At 44.8% G+C, this 15,482-nt stretch overlaps 1 protein-coding gene across 10 annotated transcripts in view; it reads left to right on the top strand.

Moving 5' to 3' along the window:
- The window catches only part of LRP1 (LDL receptor related protein 1), a 313,912-nt gene that overhangs the window by 270,521 nt on the left and 27,909 nt on the right, over positions 1–15,482 (top strand). For 9 of the 10 annotated variants that reach the window (XM_032951130.2, XM_032951128.2, XM_032951126.2 and 6 more), the window contains 14 exons: positions 236–423; positions 1,464–1,669; positions 2,586–2,774; positions 3,700–3,848; positions 4,888–4,981; positions 5,232–5,348; positions 5,480–5,599; positions 6,185–6,307; positions 7,089–7,214; positions 7,760–7,876; positions 10,876–10,982; positions 11,786–11,915; positions 13,822–13,944; positions 15,080–15,202. In XM_032951130.2, coding sequence (XP_032807021.1) covers positions 236–423; positions 1,464–1,669; positions 2,586–2,774; positions 3,700–3,848; positions 4,888–4,981; positions 5,232–5,348; positions 5,480–5,599; positions 6,185–6,307; positions 7,089–7,214; positions 7,760–7,876; positions 10,876–10,982; positions 11,786–11,915; positions 13,822–13,944; positions 15,080–15,202 — 1,912 coding nt within the window. The remainder of the gene's footprint in view (positions 1–235; positions 424–1,463; positions 1,670–2,585; positions 2,775–3,699; positions 3,849–4,887; positions 4,982–5,231; positions 5,349–5,479; positions 5,600–6,184; positions 6,308–7,088; positions 7,215–7,759; positions 7,877–10,875; positions 10,983–11,785; positions 11,916–13,821; positions 13,945–15,079; positions 15,203–15,482) is intronic. The other variant, XM_032951127.2, reaches the window with a different exon arrangement.

Here is a 15,482-nt window from a genome sequence, read left to right as displayed (position 1 = left end):
AAAGCCATACGTCTTAGTCATTAATATCGTGCTTCTGGGAACTTTAGCTAAACTAAAGTGAAAACTAAACTCGGGAGAACTGTTAATTCCACTTTTCATCAAGAAGGAAATTAAATGGTAATACGTGAACTTAGACCCTCGTCAATTATGAAATGCTTCAACAATCCCAGCCAAAGTCCATCACTCACGCGGCATCATTCCTGCATTCGGCCCTTCAATGATGGCTGCATCGTAGGTCCTGCACCGCACCAGCCTCAGCAACCCAGATGGACTCGCGGTCGACTGGATCGGTGGCAATCTCTACTGGTGCGACAAGGGACGGGATACCATCGAGGTGTCCAAACTGAATGGGCTCTATCGCACCGTGCTGCTTAATAATGGCCTCAAGGAGCCCCGGGCCCTCGCCGTGGACGTCCGTGGAGGGTGAGTAAACGTGGGGGGGGAGCCCAGTGGGCGTGGGTGGGCTTGCACGGGGTGGTGTGTTACAGATTTGTAATGGCGTGTGTGCTTTTGCCAAAATACAATAACTGTGTAAGGCCATGGACTTGAAAGTGAGATTTGACTAAGCCTTTAATAACCGTGTGTGAAATCACCTAAATGGAACGCATAACACTCAAACGAAACTCGTAATCTTATTTACCCCTTTGAGCCATTCACAGCAGTCTACTCATTTCAGCGCGCAAGTAGTATTCATGATAGCAAATATACATTTTGTTTTAATTTTCCCGGATGTGCTCGGTGAGCCTCAGTGGTAATATACTCGAAGGTCATGCTTTGGAATATTTGGCCAATTACAATTTTAGGTTTTATAGCATGCGGGAGAAACCCACAATGGCCACGGAATGAAAAGCACCTACGCATGTGAGGGGAATATTAAAGTGTTGCACAGATAGAGGAAGTAACCTAGTTGATGCGCTGCCTCATTCGGGCACCATGCTGCTCTTGCAGGTGAGTGCTCATTCACATTCATGCTCGGCAAACCCATGCCTCTCGGGTTGCAGCATTTCAGGCATGCGCTTGCGACACGCAGGATCCTGCCGCGCTGTAGCGGTTAGCACGCTGGACGCGGCAATCGGTTCCATTCGATCTCCCAGTGTGGCGAGCGAAGCAAAGGGCGGCGGCAGCTTTCATCATTCCTTCCTCCCTCCTGTCCCCCCGAGCAGTTTCGAATGGGTACCCCGCATTGGATCGACATGCTCATGAGCATTGGGTTACAGTCATCTTACTTGCACCTCCTCCAAGGTGTCTGTCCAGCGCGGAAGAGTTGGCAGCAACTGTCTGCCGGAGGCGCTCTCTAGAGCTCTCTCTTCTCTCGCGTAAAACAAAACAAAAAACAGTGGCGTGAGCGAGCAATTGTGGGGGGGGGGAGGGGTGAGGGCATGCACCTTCACCACAACGCCGAGGCGAGCGTGGACGGACGTCGGTGGCACAAGGGTGACTCTGTTGAACGCGTCCGCTGCCAGGTACCTGTACTGGTCGGACTGGGGTGAGCACCCGCACATTGGACGCATGGGCATGGATGGCAGCAACCGCAGCGTGGTCATTGACACCAAGATCACGTGGCCCAACGGCCTGTCACTGGACTACGTCAACAATCGCATCTACTGGGCGGACGCGCGCGAGGACTACATCCAGTTTGCGGACATGGACGGAGCCAACAGGCACACAGGTTGATGTCGCGCACCACGATTAAACGCGGAGCAGATAGCAGTGTAACCTTAAGGGATCCAGTTATGAGTGCAAGCAGTCACGATTAATTCACATTTGCTGCTGTTTTAAGTCAAGCCACCATGTTACGATGAACAGCTTTTAGAAAGTACGTTATATATGTACGTTTGTGCATATATAAAGAAGACATTTCTTTATTCGTAGTACTCTCTACTCCTGTCAAAAATTAAATAATATCAACGCCATGCATGATGAATGCAAATCACATTTTCTGTACCTCACAATCGATCTTATTTATTTATCTCATCTTGTCATAGAACATGGAAAATACTGTTTTTATCCTTTCAGTGATTAAGCTTCCTCATTAATTTAATTTTGAAATTGTGAAATTGTTTGATTAGCAGTACCTAAAGGTGTTTTATGATCTTCTTATCCTATGTCCCCCCCATGCATACGTTTATATTAACCAAGTTAAATGAAATATGGTTTCATTGTGCCAAATGTGGAAGCATAAACGTAGAACTATTGAAAATCATGCATGGTTTTCGATTTAAAAAAATATACTTAATGAGTGACTTTTTTTTCGAAGTTTATACAAGTGTTCTCTGGTGTGGAGCAGTACATTGGTGAGCGGCCTGTGCTATGAATCCGGCAACATGAGTTTAGTTCCTGGCCATGGCTAAAATCAGGGACCATTCCAATCAAGCACCAGTCCTTCAGCCTTCAATGAGTACCTGGTATGGTGGTGGTGCTAGCCACACCACCCGTTGGCCCTCATAGGTGCTCGTTAACGGCACTTGCCCCTACCAGACTATTTGGCTACGAGGGGGCTAGGATCCTTATCTGCGTTGTCCCTGAGTGCGATCGCTGTGGACCTGTGCCCTTCCCCCTTTCCCCATCGCGTTTGGCACCTGCAGTTGTGAGCGAGGACATTCCGCACATCTTCGCGCTGTCCCTCTTCGAGGACCACGTCTACTGGACCGACTGGGAGACGAAGACGGTGAACCGAGCGCACAAGAGCACGGGCGCAGACCGGACGACGCTCATCAGCACGCTGCACAGGCCCATGGACCTGCATGTGTACCACCCCTTCCGGCAGCCTGACGGTATCAGCTTGCACTGCCGCTGATCATAACGCCAACGGCGGTCATCAACAATCGCCAACGAGCAGCGGTCTAAGCTAGAGCCCTCTTCACGCGTTGCCCGTCAGTTTATCTTGCGGGTGCTATATTGGCCAGGGCACCTGCACCATCACGTCATCATTGTGCCTTTGGGTCACCGCAACATTATTTATATGTTAATATTAAAATTTTCAGTTGGGCTATGTAATGATTTGGCTTAAATTTGCATTGCTAAAACCTCCACATTTTTGATGTGCAAATTATTGTTTCAGCTCACCGAATTCTGACTAAAAAATTAGCAATTGTATGCGACATTTCACTTGAATCTGTCTCGAACGCCATCAGTACAAGAATCAGAAAGGCAGAATAAAAAATCCAGGAAATTATAATTTGTTTGGCTGTGTTGTGGCCTATCCCCAAACCCCAATTACGAATCATAATATTGACTGAGGAATCCTGCATTCTTAACGCAATGTGTATATTTACAGTGTGTCTCGGTTGCAATAAATCATTTATTCAAGAAGGATAATGTTGAGATTGGATTTGCGTATAGCAGATTTTAATCAATGTGATATTTATCGTGAAGAGACTAGAAAAAAAAGTTGACATCAGAGAAGCTGTTGATGTACGACTTAAAACTGTCGTGACTGCAGGAATTCATATGAATAACTGCTGATATTTCTTAATCATAGTAAAAAATAGTACAACAAACACTGCACGTTGAGAGAAACTACGTATTCGAAAATGCCCATCACACAATCGGTGTTCACTGCAGCTATTTCCAGCTTATTGTAGAGGCGCCACATCAGTGCTGCATGCTTTAGCGTGTTTGGGTCACTTCCACATTGATTCCAAGCCCGTTTGGTTGCTTCTACTTTGTTTTATTAACACGTCCACTGTTGTACTCCAGTTCCCAATCATCCATGCAAAGTGAACAACGGAGGCTGCAGCAACCTGTGTCTTATCTCACCGGGCGGCCAGTACAAGTGTGCCTGCCCCACGAATTTCTACCTGGCCAGTGATGGGCGTACCTGCCTTTCGAACTGCACTGCAAGTCAGGTGTGGTTATGCTTGTGCGTCCGTGTGTGTGTGAGTGTGTGGTGTTGGGAAGTATAGCAGTTAGCGCCACTGCACTATGAAGGCGGCGACCCGGATTTGATTCCCGCTCACGGTCAACACCAGTGACAATTATTATTGGGCCTCCCCTCAGTCGACTCATCCTCGAATGAGTACCTGATGTCATGTGTAAACATCGTCACTAGGTGAGACAAAGGTGACTGGACATGGTCCTAGCCACCCACCCCCTCGTGTGCCGTGCCGGCCTTCATAGGTTTTCGCTAACAGCACTTGCCCCGACAGTCTGTTGAGGCTATACAGGGGATCTTTGAGTGCCCTGTGTGTGTATTTATTCGTTTACAGGTGTGTAGTATATCTTTGTAGATTGGTAGCATGGTGAATAGCATACTTTATTATGAAATAAATTATCTGGGTTTTATTACATTGTTTAATTGATATGCAAACATGGCTTCTGTCAGCCTTAGGTTGACTCGGCACAAATGTGTAACTTGTGTACCAGGAAAGATGCATTGCCAGAACTGGTGCTGGTCATACAAGAAGTTTATATCATGTAATAAAACTGTTGGAAAATGACACTTAATATGTATCACAGGCTAATGTTTGATGTTTGGGTGAGGTTTTAGATGTGTAGTATACTTTAAGTCATGGCTTACACTATTGTCAACTATAATCACACTTTTTAATTTATACTAAAAAATAAGAACATAAATAATTATGTAACTAGCTTATTGCAAGATTATAAATAACCTTAAAAAAAACTGCCGTATTTCATACATGTCTTTTTCCAGTTTCAAAGAAATCTTATCTTTTTCTTTGGTTTAAAAATAAATCTCGGACTCGCTTTGCTCGACGGTGTAATACCTACGATGCATTCACAGTAACTTATACATCCTAGTACATTTGTACATTCGGCTCTGGACAGCCACAGAGTGTCCCAGCTATTTACTGTCGCTGTTAAAGAGCGTCACATGATACCTGCTGGCATTTATACCATGATACCTGCTTGGCCTTTCTCATGTAGTTCGTGTGTAAGAATGACAAGTGCATCCCCTTCTGGTGGAAGTGTGACACGGAGGATGACTGTGGAGACCGCTCAGATGAGCCAGCTGACTGCCGTAAGTGCGGCCTTCGGGCTGACAAGGTCTTGCGGGGATGACTTTGATCGCATTGGGGCTGTTTCTGAAAAGAGTCAGCCAAAGTGTATTGAGAATGAAATACTTAAATAAAATCGCACAAACTCAAAGTTGAGCTCATTTCTAAGCCCGGCATTTCTGTGTTCATCGTGCAATAAAAAAAAAAACTGTGGATTGATTGTAGTTGCTGCATGTGTGCCTTTTGCGTGCATTTCTGTGACTTTCCTTACAGCTGATTTTAAGTGCCGCCCTGGGCAATTCCAGTGCAAGAACGGCATCTGCACCAATCCAGCCTTCATCTGCGATGGGGACAATGACTGCGGGGACGGCTCTGATGAAGCCAACTGTGGTAGGCGGCTTCACATTGTTCTCAAGTATTACGTTCATATCACTCGTAAGCAACACCGCACGAGAATTGTACACGTTAGCATGTCAAATGGTCGGTTGATGACATGCACTTGCGCGTGTGCGATTGTACAGATGTTCACGTCTGCCTGCCTAGCCAATTCAAGTGTCGCACCACCCATCGCTGCATCCCAGGCATCTTCCGCTGTAATGGCCAGGATAATTGCGGAGACGGCGAGGATGAGAAGGATTGCCGTATGTATTGCCGCACCCGCTGAGCGCACACAATAACACGAGGTCTTGGGCTTTCATTAAATACGTCAAATTTAGCCTATGATTTGAGGGTCATCCTATTTCAGAGGAACACTAATGCTTTGTGCGATGTACCAACAATGCTGTTTAATGACACGTTTTCCTGTCAATCACTCTGGCACAGTCGGTATGCAAAGCCTATCTACAATTTTAATATGTCCAGAAGCCAAATACAATAACTTAATAATCTCGTGATATACCCTGTTTTTCATTTACCAATTAGGAAACTCTGCAGGTTCAATACATGGGTTCCCGACCCTGACGAGGGCATATGAAAGGGACCTCTGGAGTAATGATCAATTTTAGGAGAATTCAAGTTTTGAATTTTGAGCAGTGGCTTGCTTCCAGCTCTAGGAAGTAAACAGCTTGGAAACCTTCTAAATAACAGCCTCATTGACAAGATGTGAGCTACCAAGTCGTGCTGTTGACGAGACTGACCATGCTTGGCACGGACTCCGTCGTGCAGATAAAAGAGTTTGGTGCAACAGCACTGTTTGATTTTGGTTTTGGATGTCTTTGTCTGTTTAGCAGAGGTCACGTGCGCCCCTAACCAGTTCCAGTGTTCGTCGACCAAGCGATGCATCCCGCGCGTGTGGGTGTGCGACCGCGACAACGACTGCGGGGATGGCTCTGATGAGCCTGCCAACTGCAGTAAGCGCAATGTGTTGCTCAGCTGCTGTGTAACTGACAGAGAACAGACTGGGATGCCCTCAGATGCCTTCCACTGTCTTGGTCAATATAGCTCTTTTGATCAACACAACCGGTTTTTTTTTTTTGCTCATTAAGAATTGTCGTTTTTATACATCCGTGCTGACTCTTCTTATTCTTTGCATTAGCAATCCCTTACGTGTAGGGGGACGGTCGTGCAGAGATGAGCTTTTATACAGGCACGATGTGCCCCACGAATCACGTGTCTCCCCTGAGACCCCCTTCCCATGAGTTATTGCAGAGGGAGCTCAGCCTCTGGAGTAGCTTTTGATGTTAAATACATTTGTCTTGCTCTTTGAACCAACCCTCAGATGTTCGCATTCCTGGAATTGAGGATGGATGAATTCATTGTAATTTTAAAATGTTTTGAAGTGTATTGCCTTGGAATGATCAATTTCTGCTTAGAGATGACAAGCTAGTAATGCATGGGATTCATGTTTGCTGGTCACTTGAGTGGGCAATAGCAAATCAAACCTGCCCCATCTGAAAATATTATCTTTGAGGTGTTGCCTCAGTATATCAACGTGGGCAATTGATAGCCCGAGCCACATTTCCTTCGTATCCGTTTAAAACCAAGGAATCATGGTCATCATTCGGAACGGGTGCGTATTTGCAATATAAATTTTGTATGGTATTGCTCCCCTGAACATACCACATTTTTCTTTTCCGTCCTCTCACCCGCCGTCCTCCAATCTCGCCTATGCCGTGCGCCGCATGTCAACAGCCCAGATGACGTGCGGCCAGGAGGAGTTCCGCTGTAAGGGCACTGGACGCTGCATCCCGTCCCGATGGAAGTGCGACGGGGACGACGACTGTGGCGACACTTCGGACGAGCCGAAGGAGGAGTGTGGTAAGAGAGCGACAGATAAGACTCCGGCTCACGAGCTGACGAGCGAGGCAACAGCCTGTGGGCACGTCGCACTTGGACACGAACGCTTTCGTTTTGTAGGCCCACTCCCGTGGGATGCTCCACCTGTGAAATTGAGAAAAGCTGTCCGCTTGGCGGTTGCTTTTCAAACTATTTCGATTTTTTTTTGTCGTTAAATAGTTCGAAAGGTTTAAGGACAGCCACTTGGGCAATAACAATTGTTGATTCTGTATTCAATCCAACAGGACTGTATTAGTATTTTCTCTTTTAGTGTGTATTGCATTGACTAGCTTTCTTTCAATGCTTTTATATTCGATGCCTTTTCCCTTGTGTATGATGCCTGCTCTGTTCCATATTCGTACCCGCGTAAAGTTGATCCTTGCGTTTGAAATTACGTTGGTGTTGCCGATAACAAAAGTGACAGACAGACATGGAGAGGATGTGAATGAAGTACGTGGAGATCAGTAGCCAACGTGTGCGAAAGAGCGGTGGAACTCATATTTCCGTGTTCTCTTGACCGCGTGCAGAGGACAGAACCTGTGAGCCGTACCAGTTCCGCTGCAAGAACAACCGTTGTGTGCCGGGACGCTGGCAGTGTGACTACGACAACGACTGTGGAGACAACTCTGACGAGGAGGGCTGTAGTAAGTATCGTGGACGGTGCCATTCCCCCACCGCAGACTCGGGGAAAACTCCCCAAGTTTTTCCGCGGCACATTTTGTTAAACGAGCGGGACACCGCCGCTATATAACCTTTATGGTCAGGTGTATGCACGTGTACAACAGTCGGTCAACCCACAGCACCCGGGTCTGTCCCGTGAACTGCTGCCAGCGAGCCTTTCAAAACATCACGTGGCGTCGCAGTGCGCCGGGATAGGCATGCGTGTGTAGCCTGTTGTCAATCCGCTGGTGGATTCGGGCCTCCCCGATGCCTTGCCAGGGGCGCGTGAGGGATATTTGACCAGGCTTCACTACGCTGGTCGGTGTGGGTTGGTGAATGTTAGTGGGGTGCGGGACAGCAGTGGGTTTTTCTGCACTGCCCACTTTTCCAAGCCCCCGGCAACTGCACATCTGTTTTGTGTGCTTTGTGGTCGCCCATATAAGTCTCTGTGGAGGCTCGAGCCTGCTGCTTGGCTTCAGTTAGCCGATGGGTTGGGTGCATTCCAGGTGGATTTGATCATCCTCGCTCAAAATCAACCAGGATTTGTTTGTAATATTTAGGTGGAAAAAGCAGATAGGACATAACTATTTTTGGAAACAACCCCTGCAAGGCGTGTTATTTGAGGGAGCAGTGACATTTTCGAGCAAAATATGCAGTTGCTCTGAAATGTTGAATGGGCCATTAACCTGCATGCATCATTACACAAGTTGAGCTGAATATACTTATGCATTTATTGCCTCCTTGTAAGATGACGCGTGCCATCACCATTGTGCGCCTGACATTAATTTAACTTCTATTGATTAATATCTTTCATTGTAATCAACTCTTATTCAAGGCATCTCATTGACATTCAGTTCTGTTCTCTTTTGCCATGGTCACAACATTACCAGTTTAATCATCGCTTGGAAATGTTCAATCACGTTAACATTGTTGTCCAGTATTCAACATATCTCACGTTATCCCATGTCTCCATGTCCCATTTTACTTTTTTTCGCTTTGTTTTATTTTGCTTCTTGCGTAACACTGCCCTAGTGATGGGTGACACATTTTCAAAGGTAGGTGACTGTGCATGTAACATGCTTTCAAACTTCCATTTGCACATGCCTGCCATGGCCATCAAGTGCCACCTGCTTATAGAATGTCTCCAAAATCCAGGATTATCAATTGGGTTGTTTGCATAGTCCCTAGGGGACTATGCGGTACGCTGCCATGGTATCATTGTGAGCACACATTGGACTTGTCATCCAGACGTCGCCAGTTAGATCTCTCAGCACGACAGCTAAAATGTAGGGCAAGTTTCTTAAATCTCCCCCGCCTCTGTGCACCCAGCTGTATAAATGGGTACACCACAGTTAGTCACTTAGCAGGGTTGCGTGTGGTGAGGTAAAGTGTGGGGGTACTCCATCTTCCAAGATGTCTGGCTGGTGTGGAAGAGCAGGCAAAAACATCATTTGGAAGCTCGAGAGCTTCGTCTAGTACAGATCCTTCTGCCAGCAGAGGCAAACAATTGCAGGGCTGTGCCATTTTATGGAAGTACAAGTATCATTAGGGGTTGATAACGCTTAAGTCTCAATGGATCCTAAAATGTACCATAGGGTTTGCAAAGGCAATGGAGGATGTACAATATGACCCGTACACCAGAACTCATTCCTTATCCATTTCTTCATCTGGGAGTAAGTGCTATAGTCATTTGTTCTGTTACTTCTACATTAAAACCTACGCTACACTGATCACAATCAAGGGGCTGGATCTTAACGGTTTATTTCATGGCAGCTGTTAAGGGTCTTCGGTGCAGAAATAAAGATGAAGAAGCCCTGTTTTAATCCTTGTAGATTGTATAGCCGAGCTTCGAGTCCAGTGCTGTACTCTAATGAGGTGGAATTGTTTTAAATATTCAAATAAGGCATGTAATGTTGATTATATTTGTTTTTCAATAATGCTTTTCTAAACATCGATGTATTCCTCTTAATATTGGCTATTAGATTACACTCATGTGATGTAATTTTTTTCTGTTTGTAAGTATCATTACAAATTTAGAATTATTCTTCGTTATGAGTAAATTAATACGCAGGGACTCCTCTACTTACAAAATTAAACTTACGAACTTTCAAAGATACGAACAAACCTGTCCGTATGTCCAGTTACCTGTTCGAACCAAGAGTTGTAAGTTCAACCGCCACGCAATTAATGGCGGTGGTGACATCTACACCTGCAGAACATGAAGAACCAGTGGCAGCTACATCTTCAGGAGATTATGCAACTTTCAAAGCCATTTCCCGTTTAGTGTAAATGATGTACAACATGTTTGGAATCGACAGGAGTAAAGTTGGACTTATGAACAAATCGACTTACGAACAGACCTGGAACATAACTTGTATGAAAGTAGAGGAGTCCTTGTATTGTGCTTAGTTTGAGGCCTGTGATATTTCCAAACACTGCTTTCCAAAAAATACTCAATATGTGATTTTAGGTTAGCCACCAACACTAATAGTAAAATAAATAATAATGGTATATCTCAACTGAGTAGTCAATATAGTCTAGCCTTCAGTAAAAATAACAACCCAGAAACAATCTGGAACTTGCGAGTTTGAACACCTGCAGTGCATACACATATATACTTATTTAAGCAGAACACCTCTTGGCTTTCCAGACCAATATTTATTCGGTAGCATTTGTTTTTTTAGCAAGAAAACAGTGGACTGGTTTCAACCTTCTAGGTCTCATCAGCAGAGTGAGAACTGTTAATCCGGTTCAATGCTAAAATTATTCGTATAAAAACTCACTATACATTGCTGTGGAGCATTATTGGTAAGGTGAAGAATTATGGGTAAAAGTATACGTAAGCATTACCCATAATGCTTCACTTCAATGCATGGCGAGTATGTAGTCTATGTAGTGCACACGGGTTAATGGAGCTTGTATTTCTCAGTTGTTGGGCTAAAGGCGAAGCCTCACACGGGTTTTCTGTGTCCTGCCCACACAGCTCCGCGGCCGTGCTCTGAGAGCGAGTTCTCTTGCGCTAACGGACGCTGCATCGCTGGCCGCTGGCGTTGCGATGGTGACCACGACTGCTCCGATGGCTCCGACGAGGTTTGTGAATGTATCTCGCGGATCATAACCGATCACGGCAACAAAGCATATAACGACACAATGTTCGATCCACAAGTACGAAGGAGGCATGACAGCGATACACTGCGCTGCTCCTGATGCGGCTATCTGGCTTGACCACCTGAATGTGAAATTGGAGTTGTGGCTCCGCATCTAAATCAGCCGTACGGAAGAATAAGACAGCGACGAATGAACTTACCTGTGTTGATTACAACGGTGCGCATATATACATGCACGTATGTACGTGTGCAATACATACACCAATATGCTTGGATTTGCGCGTACATTTGCGATTTGCCATTTGATCTCATCCACGATTTTTTTTCAAACACTATACTGCAGGGTTAAACACTTCTGCTTCGATCCTAGGTACTGCTAAACTTTGGAATTCCCTCCCATATCGCTTTCCCGAGTTCTTAAAACATGCTCAATTCAAGAAACGGGTTCACTCGTACATTATACCTTAAATAGTGCTGTTTGTTGCTCGTCACTTGCCATTCATGGCCCTTAAGGCCTGTCCTCAGCAACTGTGATATGAATAACATGCAAAACACCACACATATGCTTAATATATACCAATGCCAAAACCCCCCATTCGCCACTAAGTGACGGTGACGTCACCACGGCGCCTGTGCCAGGCCAGGTGCACTTTAATATATACACTCACACACATACGCCCATCTGCGTGCACATACCGTACACATGCCCAGCACGCGCGCACACATGGATACCGCTGTCTTTGTTGGATACCACTGACAGGCTTTCTGTCCCTGTTGGCTCTGCAGAAAGACTGCTCTCCCCGCTGCGACCACGATCAATTCCAGTGCCGTAATGGGCACTGCATCCCTCAGCGCTGGCGCTGCGATGCCGACATCGACTGCATCGATGGCAGCGACGAGGATAACTGCGCCGCAAGTAATCGCCGACGGCACTGCACGGCACTCCCATCCGACGCACAGACCCCCCCCCCTCCCCTGCACTCGTGGTCTTTTGCTGCAAATCGCAGCACGTGGGGCACATGGCATGGCAGGCGCGTCACTCCACGGGTGCGGTGGCACACCGAACACATGCTGCTGTAGTCCAGCTCCGTAGGTGGGATTAGTGGATCATAGCAGAGAGCATCGCGAGACACTGACGGCACAACCTAGGGATCGGTGGGATGGCACATTGAAGACAGGACATCAAGTAGGTCACCGACCTACTTGTTATTTCATTGTTTCCCTCCTACGTGACTTTACCGAAAGAACCAAGAATATAGGTCACCGACCTGCCCGTTAATATTTTGTTGGTTCGAATATCTTAGTCCTCTGTGTAGGTTGGTTTACTCCAGGCTTTGAAATGTTCTCCTTACACACAAAATATCTGGAAAATAATTGACAATTATCCCAAAATACATATGGTGGCTCATTGAGGCTTTCTGCTTAAAAATAGACTTGAAAAAACAATAATTACAGTGTTACTATGGACACCCCCCCCCTCCCCCATAGTCTTCAGAGCATGCCACAAGAAATTTCACCCTGCAGAGTGTCTATCCACTAATGGATCTGGCTCAATTTCGATGTAAAGCTTTCGTGACTGCAAGGATTCATCTTCTTTGGTTCTTTCGGTAAAGTCGCGTAGAATGAGAATAAAATAATAAAATAACACAATAATATTCTCACGACGTTTCGGGCCACAACACAAGCGGCCTTTCATCAGGTGAAGGGATGAGACGTCGTGAGAATTTTATCGCGTTATTTTATTTTATCATTTTATTATTTTTATTCTCATTCTACGTGACTTTACCGAAAGAACCAAAGAAGATGGATCTGGTTCAGTTTAATGGAGGATTTTCTGTCTTGGGCTCTGATTTTAGATAACTTATGACTGTCATGGGTGTCCAATTAAGGAAGTCATGTGTCTCTGCCACTGGTGAATGACGCTCAACCTCAAACGTTTTCAAAACAGGACATTTTTGACTCGTGTCCAGAAATACTCCAAACACATTGAAACCAAACTTTTTCAACAGAAGCAATGTCCAGTAAAGAAGTGTAATTAAATATAAATGTTACGTTATAAATACTCCAAATAAAAAAAAGTATTAATGCACAATCACATTGCTGTGTATATAATACCGACTAGCATAACACGTTCACATTTGTATAGTTGTGTAAACACGTTAATACAAAAGTGTTGCCTCATTATTGGTGTCTTGTTTTGATTGGTTTGAGACCTTTTGATAAAGAGTAAAGGAAATTAAGGTCACTTACGTTGTTTACCAACTCATATATGATGTCAATTAATGAACAGATTTCATAACATAAGGAGACAAATATGTTACAACATTTTAGTAACCAAAAGAAAGTACATGAGAACATCGGCATCAGCTACAGTATATGTATAGGATTAGCGTTGAGGCTTAATGCATACTGGGAGACATGACCACCTGTTAACACTGCAGTAGTTTATCTAATCTGCTCCATTTGACATGTTACACATTTCACATCAATTAAAGGACAACTGTTTCACAGTCAGCACACACTCCCTGGCTTAATGCATTATACATCGGAAGACCATTAGCCCTAAATCAGAGGTGGCATTTCCACATTGCTTTTGCAGATGCCAGTTTTTACATGAGGCCACCCCTCTTGTACATATTTATACTTGACTGTTTATCATTCTAAGTATTTAATTTATCGAATGACCACTGGCTGTATGTATGTATTTTTAACTTCTTTCGCACCGTACGTAGCCAACCGTGCTAATCGGAGATGCGGCTGTGCGTGAGCACCAGGTAAAGCGGATCTGTGCTCTTCGTTGTGTGGCTCTTTCTTTGTCCCAGTCGTGCGGACCTGCCCTCACCACGAGTTCCAGTGCAACAACACACTGTGCAAGCCTTTGTCCTGGAAATGCGATGGCGAGGACGACTGTGGTGACAATTCGGATGAGACGCCGGAGATGTGCTGTGAGTCTACCCCCCACTATGATCACTGTTACATTGCATTTATGGCTTTTATTTTGGTGATTTCGAAAACGTTTTTTTTTGTTTTGGCCATGTTTTTGTTTATTGTAGTACGGAGTTAGACTGATGGCCTTAATCTTAGTTGTCTTGTGGTTGTTGTTGTTGTTTGACTTGCATCCCACTGGGATTTTTGCACACAGCGTTGGTGTACGGTGCTATTTCAGGAATATTTTGATGTTTTTTTCCTGGATTTTCTGTTTGCACAGTCACATAATCACTTTAAGATGTTTTCTTGTTCATGTTTTTGTTTGTTGCGGTTGCACCTGATTCAAGAGCCGAATGGATCGCAAGGCTATACCAAATAAATGAACTATGGAAGTATTTGAGAGGGCACCAGATGCACGCGCGTTTTCAATCGGCAACCCTTTGTTGTTCGCGAGTCAACGTGGGAAGTGCTCCCTGGTCACTTGCACATGCGCATGGGCAGAGTACACATCATCATCATTCATGGCCCACTGGCAGTGATATATACATGTTACATTTCTGTGGCAGGGGCCAATCACTCCACAGGAGAATCTTTTCTCACCTCGCAACATTGCGATTCGTATTGTATTCTGGAGTGATGAATGTTTTTGAGGCATCCCTTTACATAAGACGTGTAACTGTTGTGATCAGGATTTGAATTTGGCAAATTACCTGCAGTTGAACCGAGTTTCACCCTTTCACCACAGCGCCACCTGGCTGTTTTAGTGGTGTAAATGTTTGCTATACTGTACCGTATGCTGTAACATAGACTAGGGTTGGCTGCATTCACTAGCGTTACGATACACGCACGATCTCTGCTGGATAGAATGCGTTCGTGTTTTTCCACATTTATCCAAAATTGGGGATCCTTCATAAAACAGATGTGAAATCAATTCAACTTCAAACATTTGCTTCCAATTACAATTGCTTTTTTTTTAAAATGATGTCAGTTCATGCGCCTTGCACATGCTCGTTGGCGTGCACACAGATGGTGTTTTGCCACGCACGTGTACGAGTCTGGGTTATTTGTTTGTCTATATATATACACGCATGTATTGTTTTTAAAGAAACTATATAAAACTGTTGACGCGTTGATGTGAAATGTCTGCTCCAGTGAAGTTCCAGTGTCCACCAGGAAGACAGTTTCGATGCAGGAACAACAGAGTGTGCTTCTGGGCCGGACGGCAATGCGATGGCGTTGACAACTGTGGAGATGGCTCGGATGAAGAGAACTGCGGTAAAGCAAACTGAATAGATCACTGGCAACACACAAACACACAACACACACACACAAGTGCTATGGAAAAAAATGCGTTAAGAAACACCTAATGCCTCTGATGAGCCCAAATTGATCATTCCACCCTGGCATTTAAATTGACCTTAATTTTTTTGTGCATCATGGAAAGTTCATAAATAATTGTTGAGGAGTTTGTTTTGTTATTGTTTTAAAGAGTATATATATCACGCATCTTAAAAGTTTATAATGTTATTAAATAAATGAATGAAAATATTTATTG

This window comes from Petromyzon marinus, chromosome 10 (assembly GCF_048934315.1).
Source record: "Petromyzon marinus isolate PM22_M1 ecotype Great Lakes invasive population chromosome 10, UKy_Petmar_22M1.pri1.0, whole genome shotgun sequence".
In the NCBI taxonomy this organism is placed as follows: Eukaryota; Metazoa; Chordata; class Hyperoartia; order Petromyzontiformes; family Petromyzontidae; genus Petromyzon; species Petromyzon marinus.
Note: the sequence above shows the minus strand (reverse complement) of the source record. Positions and strands in the feature narration are given on the sequence as shown.